This window comes from Cariama cristata, unplaced genomic scaffold (genome assembly GCF_000690535.1).
Source record: "Cariama cristata isolate BGI_N322 unplaced genomic scaffold, ASM69053v1 scaffold11395, whole genome shotgun sequence".
Classification (NCBI taxonomy): domain Eukaryota; kingdom Metazoa; phylum Chordata; class Aves; order Cariamiformes; family Cariamidae; genus Cariama; species Cariama cristata.
The window spans coordinates 26123-52963 of NW_009616961.1; the positions used below are offsets into that span (position 1 = coordinate 26123).

General features: G+C 48.3%; 1 protein-coding gene across 1 annotated transcript in view; it reads left to right on the top strand.

Annotated features, from left to right (window-relative positions):
* The window catches only part of SLC25A22 (solute carrier family 25 (mitochondrial carrier: glutamate), member 22), a 27182-nt gene extending 4165 nt beyond the window's left edge, over nt 1-23017 (top strand). The window contains exons 2-9 of the mRNA XM_009700358.1: nt 61-186; nt 2793-2848; nt 8610-8700; nt 18108-18226; nt 19933-20095; nt 20901-21055; nt 21924-21999; nt 22864-23017. Of these exons, the coding sequence (XP_009698660.1) occupies nt 61-186; nt 2793-2848; nt 8610-8700; nt 18108-18226; nt 19933-20095; nt 20901-21055; nt 21924-21999; nt 22864-23017 (940 nt within the window). The remainder of the gene's footprint in view (nt 1-60; nt 187-2792; nt 2849-8609; nt 8701-18107; nt 18227-19932; nt 20096-20900; nt 21056-21923; nt 22000-22863) is intronic.
* The last annotated feature ends 3824 nt before the right edge of the window (nt 23018-26841 follow it).

Sequence of the window (26841 nt, forward strand, 5' to 3'; positions counted from 1 at the left end):
TCCCCTGACGTTATCCCAGTGCTAAGATAAGCTGTTTCTCTGCATCTCGTCCCCTTACAGTTTACCTGCCAAGCTGATCAATGGAGGGATAGCTGGGCTGATCGGGGTGACCTGTGTATTTCCCATTGACCTGGCAAAAACTCGCCTGCAGAACCAGCAGAATGGCCAGCGGATGTACACCAGCATGTGAGTACCACCCACATGAGCAGCATCCCCTGGGGCTTTTGATGGGGGGTCCTTCCACTTTGTTTGCCTCTTTTAGGTGAGTTCAGCATTTCTAGGAGCTGGACTGTCCCCAGGAAAGCCAATCTTGAACCAAGCTGCATTAGAGCAGATAAAGCAAATAAAGCAGCTATTTAGGCCGCTGAGCCGAGCAGGCGAGATCTCTGCAGAGGGCAGATCTCCTTGCTCGGGAGCAGCATGTTCACTGCTCTCAGGGCTCAGGACCAAAACACAAGGAGCCATGTTTGGTTCTCTGCTGGGCCACCATCAGGTGCCTGAGGGAATTTCTGCCTCTCTTCTGTTTCCATGACTCTCATGTTGGTAATCCTTCCTTGGCTGTGTTTGTTTCTTCTTCTGAAAGGAAGTTTCAAATGGCCTTTGCAGTTTTAAAAAGAGACAGCAGTCACCCATTCCCCATCCAGAGCCCTGCATGCAGACCTTTTGAAGGATCACAGGTTGACACATGCTGTAGTTACCCCAGTGGTACTATGTCCAAAAAAATCAAGTGCTGCAGGTTGTAGGAAAAGAGGGTGTGAATATATCCAGCCCACCAAACTGACCTGGGATTTGTGTGGGATGCTTAGGGCTGTGTATCTGCTGTGGGAATGTGCACCACACTCAGCACAAGATGTTTTATCCTAGGAACCAGAGTCAGACCTTAGTTTTCCAAAAGTACTGGTGTCGTTGAGAGGGGAGAGGGGACTGGGACTGATGATATGTGTCCTGTCCTCCTGCCACTTAGTTCAGAAGTAGTGTTACCTGTTCCCTGCTCCTCCTCAGCAATATTTTCCTCTTTCCTGCCCAGGAGAATTTGAGGCAGAATCGTAGAATCGTTTAGGTTGGAAAGGATCTTTAAGATCATCAAGTCCAACTGTAAACATAGCACGACCATGCCCACCACTAAACCATGTCCCTAAGAACCACATCTACACGTCCGTTGAATCCCTCCAGGGATGGGGACTCCACCACTTCCCTGGGCAGCCTGGTCCAGTGCCTGACAACCCTTTTGGTGAAGAAATTCTTCCTAATATCCAATCTAAACCTCTCCTGGCACAAGTTGAGGACATTTCCCCTTCTCCCAGGCAGCTAGTTGCCTGGGAGAAGAGACCAACCCCCACCAGGCTACACCCTCCTTTCAGGTCGTTTTAGAGAGCAATCAGGTCTCCCCTCAGCCTCCTCTTCTCCAGGCTGAACACCCACAGCTCCCTTAGCCACTGTGGGAGTGGGAATAGGAAGGAAATACTCTGTATGTTGATGATTTTAGTCTCCGGGCCTCCTTGCCCTAGCTGACGTCATGTAATTGTGCATGAGCTTAGGTTGTAGGCTGTGGTGTGCACATGTGTTAGGGGGGCTGCTCCCAAGAACGAGGTGGGTGCATGAAAACTGCAGAAGCTGGGGTGGGGCATGTGAAAGATGGGGTCCCAAAGGATGCGGGGAGTCCCAGCAGAGAGGAAACTCATTGCCGCAGCTGGCAGCAATGCAGGATGGGCTCTTCACAAATAACGCAGGGTACCCTACAAGAGCCTTGACCCAAGTTGGGCCATAAAACCCTTGAGGGAACTCTGTATTCCCTTCTCTCCCACCTCAGCACCACTGCAGAGCGGAGATGAAGTTTACTCCTTCTGTTGCCAAATCTCTTAGATATGCATTCTTGTTTTCATCAGCTACACTTCCCTTATTACTACTTAAAAAAGCCATTTGTTCCTTAATTGTGTATACATGCATGCATGTGCATCTCTCCGTTCCCCTATGGCCACGGCAAGTACCTGTCCCTTCCCAAAGACCCCAAAATAACCTTCAGCCAGCACCCAGGCTTCATGCGGCCTGAGGATCTGCGCTGCCTTCCTGAACTGCACCTCTGGATTTGTTAGGTGTGTGTCTGTGCCTTCGAAAGGCTTTCAGCCATTCCAGTGCTTTGCACAGTTTTCCCATTTGCAGTAAATGTAGTTGAAACAAAGAAGGTGAGAGTTTTTCCCCTTGGAGCGGACCTCCACAGCATCCTGCTGTGCTCTCCCCAGGGCGAGAGCCTGAGTGCTCGCTGCCTGCTGTGGAACCTGGTGTGTTAAAAGTAAGCACTTTAATCTGCGTGGGAGGTTACAGATGACTGAGCGTTCAGATCATCTAGGTTTTGTGTGCCTTGTGTTGAATTTCACGGCAGAAGTCAAGCAAGTCAGCATTGGGGGTTTTGACCCCCCTTATTTCCCTTCCAGAGCTGGATTTAAAAACATGTGCATGGAGATCCACTTGTTAGAGCATCTCATGTGAGTTTGCCATGGGAGACCCTGGATAAACAGCCCTTGCAGTGACACTTTTCCCCTTTTGTGTTTCTAGAAAGCAGACAGCACGTGCAGGGTGAGCTGGGGGTTTCAAAGCCCCTGTGAATTAGGGGCTGAAATTGCACTCAGGCCTGAACAATGGCTCATTCAGCAGCTGACGTGGTTCCCTTCTCGGCTCCGGGTTTTGCTGACAGCTCATAAATGAAAACCACTCCAAGAGATTTGGTTTGTTTTTTCTCTGCTCTCACCCGCCTTTGAGCTGCTGTGGTTTATCTCTCTGTGTTTTGTTTGCAGGTCTGACTGCCTCATTAAAACAATTCGGTCGGAAGGCTACTTTGGCATGTACAGAGGTAAGTAAAGCTGAGTCAGGCACGCGCAGCTTTTGTGTTGGAAGCACTGGTGCGTAAGGGGGAGGAAAAGCCCATACTCTCTGGCTTATAGAGCAATAACCTAGCAATATCCTAAGATGTTGAAAGGTGCAGTTTTTTCTGAAAATAAACTCCTCTGCACCAGGTGGCTGCTTGGCTCGCAGCTGTTTTGGTGTTAGACCTTACCGTTCATCTTTACTAGCAGTTTAAGTGAAGCTGCTGGACTTTATTTCAGGACTCTGGGTGTGTGTTTCCCAACTTGGGCACAGCAACTTTTGTCAGAGGGGTGGCAGCAAACCTCTTGAAGTGTCTTACTTTGTGGTTGATGATTGAATTTATGTCAAAGCCTGCCACCAATGTTGTCAGGCTTGCTGTCCCACCTGGTTGGTAGCTTGTCTCCGAAACCAGCTGTCTCTCAAGCATGCCCAAGTTCAAGTATAAAGACGAGCTGCAATTAAAAAAAAAATTAAAAATCATCTGCCACCAGAAAAAACTCTCTTGGGATGGTGTGCTGGTTTTGGCTGGGATAGAGTTAAGAAAATCAGAGGTTGGCTCATGGTGGAGCTTCAGTTGTTTGGTCATTGTATGCTAACTTGCTAGAAATCTCCTGGCTCCTTGGCTCGGGCTGTCTTTGCAGCGGTGAGTTCCTCAGTTGACATTATACCTTTACTAGTTTAAACACAAAATCCTTGAAAGTTTTTAAAGATTTTGAGGAGAGAGGAACAGCAGGCCAAATTCTGACTTTAGTTGTAGCAGAGAAAAATGTGGAATACCTTTCTTAGCTTTCAGCACAGTCCAGCTGGCTTAGTTGACACTGAACTCTGGTTCATTTTATATACTGCTATTCAATTGCCTGAATATGCAGTTTTTATCTCTGAGGCATTCAGATAGCATTCTTTGTGGCACTCGTTCACTGATAAAGCCTGATTAAAGTACTGCTTTGATTAAGTGAGTCCTTGCTCTTTGTTTTTTCAAGCTGGAGTCCGGAGATGCTGGTGCCTTGCTGTTGGCAGCAGTAGCATCTTTTGCCACTTCTTCCATAGCTCCTAAGGAAACGCAGACGCTGCAGCCGGCCGGCCTGGGAGCAGGCGCTGGCTGTTGAGGCAGCGTTTCTTGCCCAACTTGCTGGTGGGCGTTTTGGGGGAGTGCAGTGGATGCCGGGGTTGGATTGGCTGCTTCCTGCCAGCTTCCCTGGGAGCAGGCAACAAGACAAATAACCCTGAGGAATCCTGGCAAGCTCCATCTTCAATGCTAGCCGCAAAACGTTGCCCCTTGATTTTTCCTAGAGCTGGCTGCTTCTGTGTTCCTAGCCAGGAATGGAGCCTGCATTAACTTTGGCTGTAAATATGGAGTGGCAGGCTGCTTGCTGGGGAGCAGAAGGAAGAAGCTGTGTCTGGAAACTTGCAGGGGAGACTGTAGGACCCATGAGGGCTTTTGGGAGACACAGCTCAGTCCTGTAAGGGTGTCGAGTGGTGGAGGGGATGTGCGTCTCCAGGCCACTTTTCACTCCCAAGCAGAAATCTCAAAGGATGCAGAGGGTTTTGCGTAGCTCTTGCTTTTCCCAACCATCATGAGTCTGGTCAGCTTGCTCCATGTCCCGCTAACTTTGTACACCCTCTGTTCAGGGAGCTGATAGTAGCTTGAATTTACTTGTCACCTCTGACTATTAAATGAGGAGCTGGGTTTTGAGAGGACTTTTGTGAATAGCTCCAGCTCCTTCCAGAAATTCGTAGATATTTCAGCATGGGCGAGGTGCAAAGGTGAATCCTCCAAGTACAGCAGTCCTGGTCTCTGTGCCTCAATTCTGTGAGCTGACATTAGCAGCCCTTCCCTCCCTCTCAGAGAGAGGATGGGCAGGTAAAATAGATCCAAGATTCATGAAGAATGTGAGTACTTTTCTGGGAAGAAGGTAAAGAGATGGCTCAGCCTTGCAGACAGGGGAAGATGGAAATCAGATGGTGGGATTGATTCCTGCTCCCTCCATCTGTCCCAGTTCACCAGCAGAAGTTGCTGTATGACTCACAAGCTCTTATTTTCAGCCTTTAAGCTGAAATTGGGAGGATTATATGTTAATGTGCTAAAGTGGCAGCTGCTGTGCCCTATGGAGGAGTCACAAGTGCGTCAGTCCTCCCCGCAGGGCACTCGGCCTCCGTCGGAGGACAGAAAGGATCTGCTTTGGTGCAGCCATTCCCACTGTGTGACTTCAGGTCTCCTTCATGTGTGAATTAAAGCTCGGTGCGGACAGGAGAGAGACTTGAGCTTGTAGGATGCGTTTCTGCAAGTCATCTCTTAAGGGGTACACGTGGGCAGACAGTCCTTGATCTGTACGAGTAGCTCATAATGAATTGTGTGATGCATAAGGCAATCCCAATGTTTTTCTCGAGTTCTTCCCCCAAAGCTACAGAGATTCTTGGGTTTGTTTAGGGGAGGAGGAAGAGGCAGTTGTTTTTTTTTCTCATGTTTTTTCCATAACATCTAGGTAGCAGCAGCACCTCAAAGCTGGATGATGCTGTCTAGCCCTGTCTGTGCCCAAGGGATACCGGTGTGCTGCCTTCAGACATGATGCCTAGCGAATGAATCCATGGTGTCTGTGGGCTCCTGAACCACGTGAACACCAGTGGAAGGGCACCTTGGAGAGGTGCTCTCTCTGCTCCCTGCTACAGTCCATCCAGAAGCCACCTATAAATCTCAGCACGCATCCTGGAAAGTCCCACTGCTGTTTGCAGACCAGCCATTTAGCCTAACTGGTGGAAGCCAAAGGCCTAGATCAGGCTGGGGAAATGCCCTTTGCTGGTGATGACATTTGGAGGGTAACTGCAGTTTAGCTACAGTAGCATGACAGCCTTCCCTGGCCTCTGCTAATAATATCTCCCGCGTGCACCAGTGCCGCACTGGGGATGACTCAATCCCCCTGTTATGTAGGTTGCTGGTGGTATATAAAGGCTTCTATAAGAAATGTATTTTAATAACAAAACCTGGTGAGAAGAGGACACTTACAAGTTCAGTTGGCAAACAACTGGTTTTGCCTCTACTTGATTTCATTCTTTGTAGTGCTTCTGTACTTCTTCTCGAAATGCTTTCTATTTTGTAATGATTGCAATTTATTTTTGCTTTCTGTTTGTCTGTCGTTGCTTTTGGTACACGTAGCATTTCCTGTAGGCCAAGGTTAGCTTTAGTTAGGGAAATAGTCATTGGCATAGCTAGAATTGAAGAGCTATGAGATTCTGTAAAAAGGTAGAAAACACCATGGGAAACATACAGCCAGCAGCTGAAGTATCTAATTGCTCCTCCTCCAGTGAATTGAAGCTGTTGTGGGTTATTGAGGACAGGGATTATCCATTCTCTGCTAAGCAGCTTTACTGAAAATATCAAAGATGTAGGAGAAAACCCAGGTTCATTAACTTTTCTCTGTATATTGTGTGGTTTTTACTCTCTACTTTATTTGCAATTGAAGGAGAAATTGCTGTGAAAACCTCTTGGTTCCTGGAGGAGGTCAGCACATGGAAGTGTGCTTCTCGCTTACCTTTCTTGCTTAACAGTTTGGAGTTTGTTTTCTTTCTTTCAATGAACCCTTTGCACGGGTATTACAGTAGCAGGTTTATTCTTTTTTTTCTCTTTCCTTGTTTTTCCAAGAAAATGGTTATTGATGCTGCATGTCAGTAATGTACAGGTGTTTTACTTTATTAGGAGCGGGCTTGAAGTTGTCTTCATCTTGATATTGGAGGAAACACTTTACAGGTAGCTACCTCCACTTAAAAATTGGGCTGTGTGGATTTGCTTTGTAGATCTTGATATGATTAACGTTAAAAGGTGGAGGTAGAGCATGAGGGTCATGTCCGTGTGGCTTCTCATCACATGCAAGAGCAATGGTGGGGGGACATGGTGTGTCAAGCATCATCACCCATCAGAAGCACATCAAACTGAAGGCAGGCAATCACTGGTACACTTAAGCTTGCAAAAACCCAGGAGTGCAAGAGAGTGGCCCTGCTCCCTGGACGTTAATTTGGCTCCTGTAGAAGATGATGACATTTGTTGGATGTCATGGCCAATGTGGAGTGAATGCATTGGCTTAGCTTGCTACAAGGCAGCCTCACTCTGTGTTTTCTGCAAAATCTGAACATGGCAGTCAGAACGGGGGAAAACGTGTTGGGCTGCCCAGCAAAGGCTGTCTGTTTTCTTGCTGTGATTTCCCGCATGATGGGGATATGTCCTCTGAGCAGAGGATGTGGATCAAGGATTCCCGTGTCCTGGTCCCAGAAGTCCCAGTTGTGACTTTGCTTGCTAATCTGAGGAAAGTCTCCCTAAACCTATGTCTTTCAATATCTAATTTAGGAGTTCTTTAATAATTTTTGGAGGGAGGGGAGTCCATCCTGAGGAAGAGAGGACCAAGTTGCCTTTCTTTAAGTGTGTTAAGCCCTAATAGCTCCTGTCAACTTGTGTTCAAACCTCCTGAAAATGAACCCCGCCAGGTCTTTGGAGCCTAGTGGGAGCGCAGGCTTCTCTGTCTGCTTCTCTTTGGAAAACAGAGCTTTGGGACAAGTTTTTTAAATCTCTACAGCAAACATAAATACCCTAGTATTTGTGTTTGTCCTTGCAAAGGTGTTCATAGACCATTAGCAAGTCTCAGGCAAAGCTCCTCCAGAGGGCTTGGAGCTCAGTATGCTTCAGCGCAGGCGGGGAAAGCTTGCCGTCATCCACTGGAAGCCTTTTTGAGCCAGAGGATTTAAAGGCAGGAGAATATTCTGGAGCATGAATCTAATGGTGCCAAACCCAGTATGTTCAGAAGGGACTGGCCTTCCCCTCACCTCATTTCCCCCAGGGCAGCTTGAAAGCTGCGTTGCATGAATGCCAATGTCCGTGGCCCACAGCAGGCAGCCAGGCCATGCAGACCTTTCATTGTGGCAGGCACAATACAGGGATTTGCTGTTTGTTGCCCCTGACAAAAGGGGATTTTGGTGGATGATGGGGGAGCCAAGGCTTGTTTACAGCCCAGGTCCCCCCCTCCCCGGCAAGCCTTGCCACTGCGCTCAGAGGGGAATTTCTGCAGGCTGCAGGTTGTGGTGGACAAAAAGCCACTTCAACAGTGGCTGTTCTGAGGCTGACCCCCAGTGGTGATGTACAAGGGAAGCCACTTCACTCCAAGGGTTGGTCTAGAGCTCGTTGACTTCCGTGCGGATGAGCCAGTTGACTTCAACCAGCTTGCAGGTCTTTCAATGGCTCTGGCTTTTCTGGGCTGCCTGGTAAGCCAAGCTGCTCTGCTTTTGGAGGTGGTGAGGCAGGGACACTAGGAAGAATATGGGGTGGGAGGTGTTTTTTGCTTCTCAGCGTCACAAAAATATTTGCAAAGGAGTTGGGACTGGTTATTAATTGAACTTGTACTCCTTTCTTGAAGGTCTGATCTGCATCCTTCTGGATTCATAGGAATGCATCCTTGGATAAAAGAAGAGGATGTGTGTGGGCATGGTGGGAGGTAGTAGTGAAGCTAAAGAAATTACACAAAAACACATTGCAAATGGAGTAGAAACACATCAGGGGATGTTTTCAAAAACCCAAGGTGTTGGGAGGCAGAAATCCTATTAATTTCCAGTGATGTTTCATGTTTCTAAACCCATTTGGTGCATTGGGAGCTCTCCTTCATCAGTCCTTGGTTTTGAGCAGGAGTTACAACACATTCCTGAAAGACCCAGTTAACAGTTCCTTCATTCTCATTCTCTGATGGCGTTTTCCTCTTTTCCTTGCCCAGGGGCTGCAGTGAACCTGACTTTAGTGACACCAGAAAAGGCTATCAAACTGGCAGCCAATGACTTCTTCCGGCATCACCTCTCCAAAGACGGGTGAGTAGTGCGTACAGACCTTTTGTGTTCAACCTAAAAGACACCACCTCTTGGAACAAGTCCGGTGAGACGTCAGGGCAAAGGTGGAATGGAGTGATGGGATGACTGAAATATGAGTTGACCTTGAACAGCTCAGCCAGTGATTACATTCGGGCTAAGGATGTAATGTCTAAAATGGGAAGTGAAAAGCACTCCACTGGATGACTACTTTTTATTCAAGCTTCTAAAAATAGTCCCAGATCTAAGCTAAGGTTAGCAGATCCAGAATTTGCAGGCAAAATATTTGAGAGGAACCCAATGGCACTGATCACTGCTCAAACAGCTGCTGGGAGGATGCTTGTCCTCAGCATCTTATTGGATGCTGTTATGCTCTTTCTGCCTTGAACAGATGGCAAGTCAAATTCTGTAGACCCCAAACTTAGCATCCCTCTTGTCCTTTTGTAGCTTGAAAATAGTTTTAGAGAGGGGATGAATCTGAATTGGCAAAGGGCACTTGCAGCGTTGCGCCGCAGCTGACCTGCAAATAAATGCTGAAGGAATAAAATAATCTGTTTAGCTTGCAAGTGGGGGTTGGTTCATGGGAATTAAATGTGAGTAAAAGATGCTAGCTAAGCAGTTGAGAGAGGCTAGACCCTGAATATTTAATGCTGTTTTCACCAAGATGTTTCCCTTGCCAATTTGGAGAACACTTGTGTCTCCCTTCAGACTGACACCTTTCTCCAGAGACAGCCAGTGAAGGGCCCTTTCTCCAGTCCTCAGTGACAGTAGTTAGAAAACAGCCTGCTTGGGATATAGTCCTGACTCTTCCCATCAGCAGTGATGGGGTGGAGCCCCACCAAAAATGCCAAGCTCTGCCACGATTACTTAGTTTAACACCTTCCCATAACGTACCATGGTGGTCTCAGCTGCTGCAGATCCGTGGCTCAATAACTTCAGTGGAGATTGTGGACTGACACAGGTTGAGGATCTAGGTTTTTTTTCATGTACCTAATTTTTTTGTTTGTTCTGGAGTCTTTTAAAGTAGCAGCTAACATATGTCTGTGTGACTCATCGGCTCGCAGCTGTTTGTGACTTTCTGTCTCTTCCAATAGTGTCTCTTCTGCGCTCTGCTCAGACAGTGGGAGGTAATGGTGTCCTCGTTGCTCCTCACTTCTACCAAGTGGTGGGTCTGATCCCTGCAGCAGACACCATGGCGGGCCTTGACATGCTGCAGTAGACAGGAGCACAGCTAGCTCTTTGCCACCGCCTACGCAGTCAGGGCTTAGCAGATTGTACAGGGACGATGAAAGGGTGCCAAGCTGCCACACCTTGTACCACCACTGAGAGAGTGGCCCATGGAAGAAGTCAGATCAGCATTGCAACGTATTTGGCGTTCTGTAAAAGCAAGCACTGCTGTGATGTTTCAGCCACTAAAACATGACATGCCTGTCAGTAGATGTCCTGTTTTAATGGCTGAAATTGAGGAAGTCTTTACCTTGTGGGGTAACACATTGTGGGACAAATGTGTGTGGCTGCTTCTCGGTGCTGAGGCAGGCTTTGAGCCGGTGTTTGGGTAAGTGGGATGTACCTGTTTCCACGAGCAGCTGAGGTCTTCACCCAGACCTCTTCCAGTTTGACTTCTGGGTTCCTGGCTGATCCACCCATGATGTGGATGATGTGCTGTGCTTGATTGAGAATAAAGGACCAAGAGAGTTTTGCCAAGAGTAAGACATCCTGTTCTTCTAAAACATATGCACTGATGGGACTGGCACTACAGTGACCTGGAGATGGAGCGTAATACCTTTCAGGTAGTGGGGAGCCTTTGTGTCTCGACACGAAGCATTTTGAACTCCTTTAGAGAAAAGAAAGTTAGGTGACAAGAGCAGCATGTGGAATCGGGGTCACTTGTCTCATTCAGCCATCACAGGGAGCTTGGATGAATGAAATCTGGTCAGCTGGGCTCATGAGGATAGCCAGCATGAGCTGGACAGAAAAGCAGAGCCTTGATACTGCTGTGATAGATGGTTTAAGGTACTTCTAACTAAAAAAGTCACTACAGGATGTGATGGGAAAGAAAATGCCTTGCAGGTTGGCTGTGGCTGGTATAGGCTATGAACCTGAGATGTAGCTGGAAGGTCTGGTGCATGCTGGGACCTTGCTTAGTGCATGGGGAGCAGGGGGTGATGGAACAGGCCATGACATGACCAGTGAGGATAACAGCCTTTAGAAACTGCAGGTAGCTGCTTGTCGTGGGATCCTTTTCCTCCACGCTAGGAGAATCCCAAGCTGGGGAATGGAGGAGTATGTAACCTGCTGGAGGGGTTGTGTCTGGCCATGCTGCAGTCCTTGCGTGCTACCTTGCCGTGGCAGTTCGCAGGATCTGTTCCCACATATAGTACATGTGGCAAATAGGAGTGATGGCAAGGGGCCGTTTCATTGTGTCATGAAGCTATGTGTCCCCCAAGGGCTTGCCTTGCTCTTGCTCCCTCTGTCCAAGCTGTTTGCAGTCTGCAGGTTTCTCCCTTGAGATGCTTCTGTCCCCTCCTCCCCAGTTGTCTTTGTAAGACAGGGCAGGATTAGCGGTGCTGGAATCCGAATGCTTCTCCTACCCAGGGCAAAAGAGGGTACATACCTGCTAGCACATTGCAAGGCTGGGCCACCTATTTCACAACTCCAGTCAAAGCCTAGGTATGAACAACAAAATAGCTGGGGGTTAGAAAGGTGAAGATTCAAGCTGCCTGGCATGTCAATGTGGTTTCGTTTCTGGATATGTAATTGCAACAGTCAAGGTGTTATATGGAGTAAAGCGCAGCTGAGGGAGTTAGGCTCAGTATAAAGCTGGGGGCTGTTTTTTCATGGTGAACCACCAAGGTCTTGGTTCAGCTCCACCAAAATCATTTTTGCACAAGCCAGACTGTCTTAGGCTGGCATCCCAAAGGATGCTTTGGTGCTTTTCTGACTCAGAGCTGCAAAAGTCTTCTAGGCCTGTTTGACATTGAATGCCTTTGTTGCTAAGCTTCTAGCACTTGTCTTGCTTGAAATGCGTTGCATGAATTGGAGATCCTTGTCTGGTAAAACCTGCATGTTCTATCAGAATTTGCTGATTAAAATATGCTGAGTGTGTCTTCCCCGTGGAAGTGGAAGAAGCATGTGTGGACCAGAGAGAGTGTGGCAAATCCAGCATGACCCAAAATAGCCTCTAGTTACACAACAACTTTTAGTGTGCATTAGGTTTTTTATTTTTGTTTTTGTCCTTTGAAAAACTTAGTGCTGAAATGAACCTGCTTTTAAGCTGCTAGGAAAAAAAAAGTGGCATAAAGCCTGTTTTTGAAAGGCCAGACTGAAAACAGCACCTGTGGTGTAGGAAGCTCCTGGCTGCAAATTGCTGGAAGAGTATTTTGGGGATGTATGACTGCAGGCTTGTGCTAGACTCCCTTTTCCCTCGCCATGCTCTTGGATGCTGCTGGAGGTAGAGTATTGGGGCAGCAGGATCTCACATGGGACCTCATGCCCTTTTTGATGCACCTGTCTCCCTGAGTCTGGACATGTCTCTTCCTGCAGCCCTCTCCACCCTGGGATGAGCTCAGGGGGGCACTCCTGCCCGTACAATGCTTTTTCCCTCCTTTTGGTGCAAAAAGAATGCATGCTCACAGGCTAGGGGACTTGATTTCTGTTTCTTTGCCTGTTTCTATTTTGATGTTGAGACCATTATGGCAGCCTACTGCTACAGCTTCTTGTTTCACGAGGAAACAACTCTGTGTTGGTCCTCCCAAGCTGTCCTGGTCATTTATCATAGAATAGCTTGGTTGGAAGGGACCTTAAAGGCCCTCTGGTTCCGACCCCCCTGCCACGGGCAGGGACACCTTCCACCAGACCAGGTTGCTCAAAGCCCCATCCAACCTGGCCTTGAACACTTCCAGGGATGGGGCAGCCACAGCTTCTCTGGGCAACCTGTGCCACTGCCTCACCACCCTCACCGGGAAGAATTTCTTCATAATACCCAATCTAAACCTTCCCTCTTCCGGTTTAAAGCCATTGCCCCTTGTCCCGTCACTCCATGCCCTTGTGAAAAGTCCCTCTCCAGCTTTCTTGTAGGCCTCTTTAGGTACCGGAAGGCTGGTCTAAGGTCTCCCCGGAGCCTTCTCTTCTTCAGGCTGAACAACCCCAACTCTCTCAGCCTGTCCTCATAGGAGAGGTGCTCCAGCCCTCTCATCTTCATGTCCTCCTCTGGACTCGCTGTTTAGGAACAAGAGAGACCTGAGTGAGTTGTGTGAGTGCTAGAAACTCCCTTGCTATGCCGTGGAGGAAAGGAGGAAAACCAACATACTGAAAAACCTGACGGGTACTCCATGACCCTGATTGAGAAAGGGTCAAACATTGTCCTGTCATGATTTTGGCCTAAGGGCCTCTGCAGTTCCCAGGAGAAGAAGTAGAAGAGGTGACCCACACAGGAGTCTTCAGGCAGGTCTGTGTTCCTATGGCACTGTCTGCTAACTGGACCACATGGCCGGGGAAGGCAGGATCCGAGAGAGAGGAGAAGAAACTTCCAAACTTCAGGCTGCTGAAAACAGATGGGATTTATTTTTTTCCTCTGGATTTCTGAAGCTGGATATGTTGAGAGACCCATAATCTCACAACTGCTGTTAAAATAGCAGCAGCTTCATTGTCCAGAGTAGAGGATGTGAAAAGAGTGACTAGGGCTAAGCAAAGCACTTGAGTGTGAAGCATTTGGGTATGAAGCTAAGAAAGCGATATAAATCGGTGGTACACCAGCGTGCATTTAAAGTACATGGTTGGGTTTTGGGTGCTCAGTGTGTGAGGCCTCTTTGATAGATGTAAATATTGCCTACTTTTTATGTCCTCTTTGAATTTGGGTGTTAAACACTTCATAAAAACCCATCCCTTTAAAGTGTCCTACAGGGTTGCATGTTTATCTCCAAAATGTTGAGTGCCAGACAGCTGTTGTGCTTGTCATGTGTTTGCCAAGTTTTGTTGTTAATTTTTGAGGTTTTTGGTTAAATACTTTGCCTTGGCTGCAGTAAAAAGTGTCTCAGGACTTCTTTATAAAAGCGATTTCTTGCTTATAAAAACTCTCCAGTGTCCCTGGATGAGTTTTCTGCTGCTCTTCTCCAAGGTGTGTTATTCCCTTACATCTCCTGTCCTCTTTAATCTTGACCTTCATTTTTTTTGCTGTTCTGGAGCAAAGGCTGGCAATCTGCTGACTTAGCAGCTCGGATTCCTAGGAAGACCAACACAATTGCGTCAATTGTGACTTTGCTGATGCCAGCAAATTTTCTTCCTCTCCTCTTCCCCCTGCCTTGTAGCTTTGCTCAGAGAAGAGAAATAGCCAACTGTAATCCTGAGACTAGCAAGGGACTTTTCCATCTCCCCCATACCGATGGGGAAACTGGAGCTTGTTCTCTGTTGCCTTCCCGGCTGATACATCTCCCCAGGGCTCCTTCCTTCATCTGCTCCTCTTTCAGCCTCTTCTAAAATACTCGGAGCATCTCTTCTGTGGCATCTGTTTAAGTAGCCGTTGCATGGCTTGGTTGATCTGCTGCAAAATGCTCACAGGCAGGCTGTAAAGTGAGGCTCTTGATTTAGGAAGGAGGGATGCTGCTGCTAGTCCTGGTGCTGAGCTGCTGTGTCACCTTGCACACACCGTGTTCCAGCTTTCATGGACAGGAACACTTGTGGGCCAAGGCAACCTCTCCTGTAGTTATCCACTGGATGTCCAGACACTTCTTGAAGGCAGATAACCCTCATCCAGCCCTCTGGGACTTGTAAGTGGGGGAATCCAGCCCTTCCTCTAGAGAAAGAACCAGTTAAGAGCTGATAATTTCACTGTGCCTATTCAGGGATAGCTACTGGGGCGGCTCTTCTATTTAGCACACAGAGGCTCAAGGAATTACAGTGAGTTGAAGTTGTAGCCATCAAAGGTCAGCCAGAAAGTAAATGCACTTTCAACTGTTAATCTGGAGGGAGCTAGAGATGGGCTGTTTAATCACAGAAAACATCCATGAGAGGAACATTGCCCTTGTCTCCATTCCAGGCGCATGTCTTGGGACAAAACACGGGTTGTGTCCGTGTTTAACGTGCCCAGCCGTGTTGCCCTGTGCATTGCTCACTTCCACAGACATTCATATTGGACCAAAACACTTGGGATCTCCCACCAGGACAAAGCTCATTGAATGGGTGCAGGCACAGAGTCGCCTTCCTCTTGACTTAGTCCAAATACACAACACAGAGGTAGGTTGTACCATACCTGGAGTAACATCTGCCAGAGCAACGTTTAGTTTGGTGGCGTTACTTTGAGGTGGATCTATCCCACATCAGTGCTTTCTTTTGCTTGTCTGAGGCATTTTTAAGCTGGCACTAGAAGCGAGAGGGAGCTTATAATGGGAACTTTCTTGCTTTTCCATTTCCCAGCATCATAGCTCCAGCTTTTCTGAAGTGTGGTTGCAATTGCTTGTTGTTCCCTCTTGGAAGATCAGGGCTTGGGTTAAAGGGACTGACTGGAGTTTGTGTCCACGTCCCCATGTGGCTGTGGCAGACAGATTGCCCTCCTTTTGAAGGACAAACTCCTGTGTGTTCATCCCCTAACCCGTATGAAAGACCTGCTATTTAAATTGTTTGAAAGCAGCTGACTCTGATTTGAAATTCTTGGGGAGCTTTCTGCAATCTGTTGGGTTGAGAGACCAGAGGCAGAGGTTATTTTATGAGTGAGGAAGGTGATGTCCAAGCTGGGGACAGTAGCCTCTTGGGTAGCAAATAGAAATGAATGGCTTTGTATGGATGTTTCTTTAGGTCAAAGATTTCCTGTCTTTGGAAATCTTGTCATCCTTATTCCAGAATGGCTGGTTTTGGTCCCTGCCCAAGCAGAGTCAACTCCTACACGGTCAAGATTTTTTCAGAAACTTGAAAAAAAACCCTACTCTGCTCCCACGTGACATCAATATACCAATGCTTTCAGAGATCCAAGCTTTGGACCAATGCATTGCTCTTGAAAAGCCCACCATAAACCTCTAGTTCCTGCTTTTTGACTTTTTTTTCAGCTCTAGTTTAAAGCTCTTAATTTAGATCGAGGATGAATCTTCTCCCCTTCCTATTTGACATTGTTGATTTGTCACTAATAAATTACATGTCAGTTAAAGAAGTGGAACGACTGATTTCTGCCAGCGCAGAATTTGGGGCTGTTGTGTATATGTTATATTTAACACCCTCTTGCTGTGATAAAAGATGGTTTCTGCATTTGTAGGACCAGATTCTTGCTGGTGTTGCAGCTTTTGAAGTTAGTTGAGATGTGCCAGTTTTTAAACCACTGAGGATAAGGCCTGTGATGCCTTAAATATTTAAACTCCTTTGTCATCCAGAGATGAACCGTTTTCGAACTCCTTTTATGTGCAGACTGGTGAGATTTTGTAAAAGGAGTTTGACCCCCCAATATGGCAAATTTTAAACTTCCTGACAAAAGATTTGCTTATCTTAGGCTATTTTTTTCTTGGACTCCTTCAGATCCCAGCATATGCAAACCGAAAGCTGAAAGCCCTTGTTCTGGATGCTTTTGATGTACCTCTCTGACATCTCTAAAACACACCCACGCACATAAATCCTTCACTGGGTCTCACTGGCGTAGCTCCACAGAGTTCAGTCAAGCCAGACTGACTTTTGTTGGCTGAGATAATGGTCCACAGACGAACAAATAGGGCAAATCTTCCTGATCTTTTGAACTAGGTATCAAAGCGGTCGCCCTGGATGAAACCCAGGAGACCTGTACTCCAGGGATGCTCCAGGGCTCTTGCTAAAATGGGAGATGCTCTGCTGTGGCATAGACAGGGACCGGCAGCCAACTTCTTTGGGTGGTTTGCTTCCTTCCACGGGTGGGCTAGGGGTTGTGCAGCCTTGTTGCTGACCGTATCAAGCTGCACAGAGATTGACATCGTGCCTCAGGCAGCCCAAGAAGCACCCAAGTTGGCCACCTCCAGGTGTGGGTGTCAGGGAGGACCTCTGGATTTGCACACCCTGATACCTGCGTACCTCCAGGAAAGCTTGCTGCGCACCCTTCAGCGCCCGTGTGGGTAACTCCGCGGGTGGGATTGTTCTTTGCAGCTTCTCATCTATGGGAGAATTTGGAAAGGGGAGATTGTGCAATGTTCCTCCCTTCAGCTTCACAGGAGAGCTCTATATTTAGACACTGGTAATCTCTTTTGTGGCTCTGTGCCTCTAATCCCCTGCTCCGATATCCTCCCTGGAGAAGACAAGAGGTGGAGAAATCGGCCCGGCTGATGTGGTGGGCCAGCAGGATTACAGCACATCTCCCCTTCTTTTTCTGTAGGGTTGGCATTGAAACTCCTACGGTTGGACTCGATGAGCTTAAAGGTCCTTTCCAACCTAAATGATTCTGTGATTCTTTGCTGACTCGCAGTGCTACAGCTATGCTGTGTGTGCGTGCGTATGAAACCCCCGGTAAGGGAGTGTGGCTTGGTTTTTGCAAGGGAATAGGGATATTGTTGTGGGACTGGTTTTGTCATAGCGTGGGGACTCGCCTTGAGGAGGTTAAGATGAAATACTGGTGCAGGAGCAGGGCTGGGGGGAGTAAAAATAGCACTTGCATTTAAAACAGAAAAAAAGAGGAGGCTGTTTCCCTCTGGCTGTGTGATTTATATCTGCTTTTTTTTTCTTCCCCTTTTAAAAAAGAGCAGGTCAGAGGTATTTTTTTTTTTTTTTAAATCAAGTCAGTGTTTTCTGGTGCCAAAGGGTGAGATTTTTTTACAGAGTGAAAACTTATCAGCTTCTGAAAACTGAGGCTTTCCGAGCATTTGCAGCCTGAGTTTCTCTTTTTAGCCTTAGCGGGGCTGTATCGTGGCTCTGGGATAGAAAGAGCTCTGAAATGCTGCATTTTGTTAGGCATGAACATGTCTCTGGTAATCCCTGCTCTCTAGTGCAGAGGATGCACAAAGCTGCAGTGCTGGGGGTCCGTCTCATCCCTTGTCCATCAGGCAGGACCAGTTTAGTGCAAAGGCTACTTTTTCAGGTTTGGAAAAGCTGGTGAGGTGAAGAAGCTCCTAACCGCAGGGGAACTGCCTCCCTGACTCTCATATTCACTGCTTATTTATTTTGCTTTTGTCGGAGAACTCCAAAACGGCAACTTGAATATTTTTCCCCCCTTGCTCCTTGCCCTGTGGTCTCTATTTTTTTTGTGGGGATGTTGATGGTGTTTAAAGGACTAGGCTGGCAGAAGGAAAGCTGCTTATCCCCCTTAATGCTGAGATCCTCCACTGCCCTCTGAAGCGATACCCTTTCTGAAGGCTGTGCCCTGACCTGGGGCAACACCGAGCTGGAAGAGAGCTGCAGCTCTCTGTCTGGGTATGGAGAGGGTTGTGTTATATCTCCTCCGATTGATTCTTTCTCTCTTTTTTTTTGGGCAGGAAAAAGCTGACGCTGCTGAGGGAGATGCTGGCGGGCTGCGGCGCGGGTACCTGCCAGGTGATTGTCACCACTCCCATGGAGATGCTCAAAATCCAGCTGCAGGATGCAGGGAGAATTGGTACGTGGGCTTCTCGTCCTGGTGCACGGAGCAGGCAGCGGGGAAGGGCTGGGATGGAGCTGTCAAGGCAGAGGGAGAGGGAACGAGCGGAGAAAACCCTTTTTCTTCTCCCTGCTCTCCCAAGTCAGATCTATCTCAGGCTGTAGCAGAAGTTTCTCCTCCTCTTTCCATCTCACTTCCCCCCCCGCCTTTGCACACCTGGCATTGCAGAGGCTCTTGCAGTTACAAAAGGTGATGTTTTTGGGGTTTTTTTGCTCAAAGCAATAGGCTTGGCTAATGAAATAGCGAACACTGCTGGAGGATGGAGAGAGACAGGAGAGATGACTGGGTGGTCAGCTTGTGATTAAAACTTGTTAGTTGCTGTGCACTCAAGAAGGGATTAGCATCCTCCAGTGCTCTTTCTGTGGTGCTTCCTCCATCTCCATGTTTTCTGATATCTATTCTCTCTCTTCTACCCCCTGGAACACCTCCCTAACAGCTTCCCAAGGGGATGTGTCCTTTCCAAATGACTTGTCTCCCCTCTTACTCTCTCTCTCTCTTTTTTTTTTTTTTCCTTCCTGACAAAAGCAGCAGTTGTCTCGGCTGAAACAGTAAATAAAATTCTCCCAGCGCACTGGATTTGGGAGAGGTTTGGGGTCAGGCTCTCAGGGCTGTGGTCAGGAGCTGGCAGGCAGAGGCAGGAGGGAGTGCGAGCCTTTTGGCTGAAGCACTGTGGGGTGTTTCTGGTGAGAATGGAGACCAGAGCCTGGCATGGAGAAAGAGCTGTTTGCTATCGCTTTACTCTCTTCCAGAGGTCAGCCCAGGGTATGGCCTCGTTCCCCAGGAGACCTGCGTGACACTATTAGATACCACGTTTGTGGCCCTTCCTGGAAAATGGGCCAATTTGTCCCTTAATCTCTCCTTTGATGTGATATTCCTGAATAATCATGGATTTACTTTTTCTTTCCTCTCTTCGTTGTTTTTAATGCAGACCTTATCCTCTTTGTGCGTATTATTGTAAAATGTTGGAAGGAATTAAGCCATGGTTTGAGGGTTCAGAAGAGGTTTTTGCTGCTGTGAACAGCCTGTTCTCGGTATGGCAAGAGACGTGTGGTGTGCCGGTGGCAGCCAGAGGATCGCCTATAGATTGATGTGCTCTCCATCTTCTGGCCAAAGAGCAGAAATGCTTCAGCTTGAAAAGGCTGGGAGAAACCCGATTGGGTTTGTAAATGTGGCTGAGATTAAATTTGAGTTGAGTTTGTAAATGTGGCTCCTCAGATTAATGATTGCTTTCGAGGGAAGGAAGCAAAGAACAGAACTATTGAACCTCTCTCGTTTATGAATATTTTTCGTTTGTCTCCTACCGGGGGCTCGGGGATGTCGCTGGCAGCAGGTACTATCATCTGCCTGCTCACGACCGCTCCTTTTCTCTGCGCTGTGGAGGTCGTGCGTGATGGGCTGCTCCTGCTTCGGTAAAACCAGTTGGTTGTAGAGCACAACAGATCCTGTTGTGGTATGGCGGCAGCCAGCTCTGAGACTGGGATGAGCTGGGTTGTCTCAGGCTGAGGGAGATGGGCAGAATGGGAGCAAAAGCTTGCAGGGAGCCTTAGTCTGCATGTTCTAGTGCATCTGGAGATCTGCCTTTTCCTCCTTGTCCCATGGCACTGGGCAGCAAGAGACGGCTGGTGAACGTCTTGCAGCCCAGTGCTCTCTCTGCTCCTCCTCAGCGGCACAGAAGAAGCTGATGGCAGCGCAGGCCCAGCTCTCCTCTTCCTCGGCGGCCGAGCCAGTGATGGAAAGACGTACCACAGCAACACAGATAACAAGGGAGCTGCTGCGGAGCAAAGGCATCGCGGGACTCTACAAGGGCCTGGGAGCCACGCTGCTAAGGTAGGATGGCATGGGCTCGAGAGCAGGGCACCAGTGTTCCCAGTAAAGCACCAGCCGTGCTGGGGATGAGCCTGCAAAGGAGGTGTTGGCTTCAGGGCGTGTGGGTTTGATTCGGTTTGGTTTCCATGCATAGGTTTTGTGCACTGAAGAAGTGAAGGTCAGGGAAGAGAGGGAGGCTGCCTTTTTGTTCCTGGAAGATTTAATTCTGCTGCTTTCTGCGGAAGGTTTTTGTCTCCCCTGGGATCTATATTTTAACGCTGTAGAGAAGTCTTTGTGAGCTGTGAAAGCAAAACTGTCAGCCTGAGTCTCCAGAGCATGAAACCGTTTCTGGCCCATGGAGCGCGTTGGATGCAAGGACTGGTGCCTTCTGTGATGCTCTTTACCTGGGCTTTCACAGAGTGACTCTCCTCTAGCTGTAACAAAGGCAGAGCTAAAGCAACGCGCAGTGGGATGGGGCACGGGATGCGAACCTCTTGTAATGAGCGAAAGTGGACAAAATGATTGACCTCTGAATGTGCTGGGGTCTTCAGCTGGAGTGTTGAAAAATCAAGGGTAGGCTGTTAACTGAGGAGGGCTGCCTCCCAGGGGACTGTTGTCCTTTGTGCCCTCAGTTTTGCCCCTCCTGAGTTTCAGCTCCTGTCTGCATTGCGAGCGCGGAGCTGGGATGTCTGCATTGCACTCGTGGCTGTGCTGCCAACACGTGATGCTTGCAGCCCTTCCTTTGGTGCTCAGTTAGTTGGTGTCCCTGCTCTGACTGCTCATCCTTGTCCTTCTTTCTTTTCCCCCTCCTCCCTCCCCACTGCAGGGATGTCCCGTTCTCCATTGTTTACTTCCCGCTGTTTGCAAACCTGAACAAGCTGGGCCAGAAAGACCCCAATGTCAAGGCTCCGTTCTATGTGTCCTTCCTCTCTGGATGTGTGGCTGGCAGTACGGCTGCGGTGGCTGTCAATCCTTGCGATGGTGAGTCCCAAGTAGCCTGTGCTGGTGGCCTGGTACCAAGTGACACAAGTCAGAGGCCCGCAGGCGGGCTAGGTGAGGAGGAGGATGACCATGCCAGCCTCTTTAGAGCATGTGAGTGCAGAGGGAGGTACAGGAAGGGAGCTCCGCTGCCTGCAGCTCAGGTGATGTTTCCTTCAGCTGAGCGATACCTTTGGCCACAGCTCGCACAGAGGTTTGCGGTACTCGCTGGGTAAGTCAGGAGGAGGATGTCATTCATTACAGTCATTCTTCGCAGGAATGGCTGCGAACATGTCCCTGAAAAGGCACCTTTCCATGTGGAGTGATAGTGTGCAGACCGTTTACGTGCATATGGTCATGGACAACGAGGGGGAGCCTCAGATCTGTGGCCTTTTCTCCGTCTCCGCAGCACCTACCTTAAATACCACCTCGATTTCTCTGCTGTGAAAAACACCAGAGAGTAACTCCTCTCTCCCCAACACTACACACGCTCCGAGGTGTGAAGAAATGTAAGAGCAGCATCATATGTTTTAGACACTTCTTCCAGAAGGAGCTGAGTATTTCAGAATCCGTTCCCACTTTGCAGAAAAATATCTGAATTTGGAAGTGTTTAAAGCTGAAGTCAACTTGGAAATCTTGGTCACAGTGAGGGGAGGGGGTTGGTTTTTGGGTGGCTGTTTTTCTTTTATCCATTTGTAAAGGGAGTGGGTTTGTTTTCCTCTGTTTTGCTGATGAATACGTGAAAATGCTCTGTGATCTTGGTGAGCTCATTTTGACTGTGCTTCAAAGACATTACTCTCAGGCTGGCTCTCGCCTGCTGAAGAGCATGGTACATTCCCAGCGCTCACCACCAACTCTCTTTCTGCCCCAGTGATCAAAACGCGGCTGCAGTCCTTGCAGAGAGGGGTGAACGAGGACACCTACTCAGGGATCCTGGATTGCACCAAGTAAGTCTCCTCGTTAAACAGGCCACCGCAGCAGGTGTACGGCATCTGCTGCTGCCCGCTCCCAGGCAGTCACTGCAGCTTCTTGACCCAACCAGCAGCTTCTCTGTTTCAGGTTCCCTCAGAACCTGTGCTTTTATCTGTCTATGTGGATACATACGTGACCAGATATGTACTGTTCATATATATAGGTACATAAAAGAGAGCTGCTTCCTATTTTGAGCAAGGTAAATGTAGCATTTATGTTTAAATTCTTCTGTCCGAACCCCAACAGCCATAACACGGAGATTTTATTTCTGCCAAGGGAGGCAATGCTGCCAAGGCCCTGTTGTCTGAAAATCCTACAGTGTTAAGTCTCGTATCCCTCCCAGGACGGGCTGCAAGGAGCATTGTCCAAGTGGGCTGTCCCTGGCCACACTCTCCTCTGACCCTTTGCTAAACTGCAGTCTGGCTGCTTCAAAACATGAAGGGAATTTCAAAACACAAACCTTCTGCTTCTGTCTTGCTGTTGTAGGCAGAGGCTCTTGCCATCTGGCTGTGTCCCATACTGAGGGTGAAGTTTGGCCCCACCTTTTGAGCAGGGGAATCTCTTGATGCAAGCACGGGGTTGTCTTAGCTGTACATCCAGACCCAGGCAGATGCTCCTGCTCCTGGCCAGACATCGGGATGGGGCATGTTTCCTCGCAGTCTGTGCGGGATCATCCACGTGATGGTGGATGATCTGCTGTGGAGGCAGTGCCAGGTGACAGCGCTTACCTGGGTTTAGTCTCTGGAGGGAGGCAGAAAGCCCAGGGCACAGCCAGAGGCTCTCCTGGTGGGGTGGAGGGGTGAGATGGACACTTACCTGTCTGTGGTGTTTCTCCCCAGGAAGATCTGGCAGAAGGAAGGGCCCATGGCCTTCCTGAAAGGGGCGTACTGCCGAGCCCTGGTCATTGCTCCTCTCTTCGGCATCGCACAAGTCGTCTACTTCATCGGCATCGCGGAGTTCCTGCTGGACATGCTCCCCAAGCACCGGGCCTAGCCCCGACATGCCTGTGTGTGCCCTCCCGTCCTCTGCAGTGCTGAATTCATCCCCGTGTTCATCATCCATGTTGATTGATGTCAGAGCAACAGCACAACGGGTTCGCGCAGGGATGCTGAGGGGACATCTCCAGACGAGCGAATGCGGGGAGGGAGAGAGTCCCTTTTCTGTCTCGATCTGGAACCTGCCCCCTCCCACTCCTTCCACGGACAACACCTAATTATGCATATCATTATTTTTTTTTCCCTCTCTTTCCTCTTTTTTTTTTTTTTGTTTTTAAATTGTCATTCTTAAGGACACTGGTAAGCACAGACTGGGTTTGCAGACCCAGAAGTCTCCTCCCAGCCTTGGGGAGGAAGAAGGATAGGAAAGGCATAACCCGAATCCTCATCCACCTCAGTCCGCCCTCTTTTTTTCCTGGAGTTGCCAGCTCTCTGAGGAGGAGCTGGAGGGGCAGCTGTGTCCCCTCAGCCCCTCCTTGGCTCTGCTGGCTCTGGGTCGAGAGCAGGCACCATGCAAAGGGGGCTCATCTCATCGCCGGTGGAGGGGATGCTGGATCTAGCAAGTTCCTTGGCCTGGAAACCTTCACCCTTCTCCCTTTCTCAAAAACGAGTTGGACTTAGATGAACTTCTTGGAGATCAGAGGGAGGGAAAGGGGATCGTTGCTATTGATTTTTGTAATTCTGTTTGTTTTAAAGCAAAGGGATGTCCCTCCTAACTAGGTGTCACAGGCACATCGGGGTGAGGTGCAGAGATGAGATGTCTGCTCTGTAGGGAACATGTCTGTGGGATCACACGAATGTCTGAAGGTGCTTCCCTGCTCAGCTACGGGCCAGAGAGGGAGAAGAACTTGGGATCAAGTTATTTTTGTTAGGTTTTTTTGTGTTTGTTTGTTTGGGTTTTTGTTTTGTTTTGTTTTTAGCAGGGGTTGTGGGGAGGGAAAAACCAAACAACAAGAAACCACTTACATTCCTTCAGCCTGCCCACCCCTGGGCTGACAAAGCGGTGGCCGCAGGTGTAGATTAGCTGATTTTTAAAACATTTTTTTTTTCCAGCCTGGCCCCAGGTGTGTGAAAGGAGGTTCCCACTCTGCTTCTGCAGTGCCCAACCTTAAGGAGCCGTGCTAGAAACGCCACACCTGTGTGCTCACCTTGCAAGGTGAAAACACAAGGTCTGGTTGTGGTTTGATGTTTGACTTGGGCGTGTTTGGAGCCAGCCGGTATCGAAGAGGCAGAGGGTTCCCACACACCGAGCGAGGGGCTGTTTGCCTCTGTGTGATTGCGGGGTCAAGTCCTCTGGATCCCAAAAATTTGTCATCCTGTTTGTTTCTGGGTGGTGATCGTTGGTGGATGGCAGGGGACAAATCCACACCTACAACCCGCTCTGTCCGAGGGACGCTGCCCCAGCTAACGTCACTTGTCAGAGGAGACTTCCTCCTTCAGTACTCTCCTGGGCTGTGTAATTCTACTTTAAATGATCTTTAAGTGTGAGATCTACCAACCCAGCGTGATCTTCTCCATTATTTATTCCATTTGGTGCAATCCACCCGACTTTGGTGTTTAAATTAAACTGGTCGAATTCATTTTTCATTCCTTCTTCTTTTCACTTTGTTCTCCAGGCATCTGCTTGGTGTTTGTGTTTCAAATGTGTATTTAAGTTAATTTAAAAAGAAATCCCTGTTTTTAATGTTTAAAAGAAAACCACCGCTATTTCGGCATTCTTGAGTTAGGTTTTTGCAAAACCTGTATGTTGAAGGCCTTCTTCCTTGATGCATCCTTTTTCTCTTCGAAAAAGTTGTTCTGTGGCTGATTTGTTACTTGTCACTTTGCCTACGTGAATAATTTTTGGTTTTTTCTTAATGACTTCTTCGTGTATCTGGGAAGGAATCTGTGCAAAAGCAATGACAGATGTCTGTGCTGTGTGTAGTGCTGTGATGCTGCTCTTGCTCTGGATTTCCCTTGGGTGGATTAAAAGAGAAAGATTCTTTTTTTTTTTTTTTAAGGTGCCCCGTTCCTTGCTGCTTTGTGATTTACGAGAAGGGTTCCCCAAAAGAATTATGTTGTGAGGTTACATTTGGAGGAGAACATGGTGCAGTGAAAGGCTGGGGTTCAGGGAAATTTCTCCTTGTCCTTTGGGATGCTTTTAAAAACTTCTTTGCAAAAATGACTCTTCCTCCTGAATTCTCCAGCTCTTCTTCCACCACCTTGGAGCTGGTGACCTAAAGGAGGCTGATTTTTAGCTGCTTGGACAGGAGGACATGGGGAGGTGGCAGGGAATGGTGACCGTGGCCCTGCAGGACGCCCCCAGGCAGGCAGGGTGCCGCTGGCCAAAAACCCAAGAATTTAAAATGGGAAAATTCCCATCAACTCAGTTAATCACCAGTTAACAGAAACCTCTAAGCACTGAATGCGGTAGTGAGGAATAAAAGTGAATAAATACACTTCGAAAAACACATTTCTGCTCCCCTCCCTGCGGGTACCGCTTGTCCCCAAGGCAGGGGACAACAGCCAGCACGGGGTCAACTCCTTGTGCATCCTCCCTGGTCCCCACCCCAGGCCCTTTTCCATCGTCCTTGTCCCGTGTCGTGTGTCATTCCGTCTGTCCCCCCCCTCCATCCCTTGCTTATGCCCCACCCGTGGCGCTCGCGGCTCCAGTTTGGGTTTTGTGATGGTTAAATGTATCTTGGTGGAGGTGTCGTATGGCCCTGTCCTGGGTTCAGGCGGATGGAATTTCCTGGAACAACCCAATGAGGGAATTTCCTAAAGCCCTGGGGGGAAAATTCCTACAAAGCAAAAGGGAAATTTCCTGGAAACTAATAGGGAAATTGCTGGAAAGCAAAGGGAAACCAAAGCTACAGTAAAATATCCTTGGAAACAAAGGAGAAATGTACTGCACGACAAGGTAGGAATTTCCTTGAGAGCACTAGGAGGAATTCCTCAAAAGAGGAAATATTCTGGAAATTTGTAGAAAGCAATGGGGGAACTTCCTAGGAGGCCATAGGTGAGATATAGCCTAGAAGTCAAAGGAGGAAAATTCCTAGAAAGCAGGGAGGAAATTTCCTCAAATACCAGGGAAATTCCGGAAAAGCAAAAGTGACATTTCTTAAGGAAGTAACAGTGATATTTCCTAGAGGGGAAATTTCCCAGAAAGCAAAGGAGGAATTGCTGGAAATCAAAAGGGAAATTTCCTGGACTGAGATTTCTTGGGCAATAATTTCTTGCTTCCCCGGAAGCAAGAGTCATGGGGAAAATTCCTAGGAAGCAATACAAGTCCAGTAAGCAGAGAGAAAATTGCTAGAAAGCAATGGAGGACTCCAGAAAGCAACAAGGAGATTTCCCAGGAAGCAAGGGAGGAATTTCCTGGAAAGTAATGAGGGGGAAATACCCTGCAAAGCGGAAGGGAAAGTTCCTGGAAAGTGATAAGGAGATTTCTTAGGAAGGAAGGGGGAAATTTCCTGGAAAACAAAGGGCAATGTCCTGGAAAACCATGCTGGAGTTCTAGTGAGCAGTAGGGACAAGTTCCTGGAAAGAAGGGGAAGTTTCCTCAAAAGTGAGAAGAGTAGGGGGGAAAGAGGCCAAAATCCCCGCTGACCACAGCTCGGGGCCTTGGGTAAGAAATCTGTAAAACTCCTGCCATTCTCAGGGTTTTTTAGTTTGTTTTACTGCTCCCTGTGGAGCTCAAAAAGCCTCAAGGAAAAGCAAGGAGGGCGAGCGCTCGGGCCACAGGTACCTTCCCTCATATCACCGTTATTTGCTAATTTTCTTCTAATTTAATACAAAAACCTCCACAACCTGCACCGCGATGGTCCCAGGCCCAGGGTGACG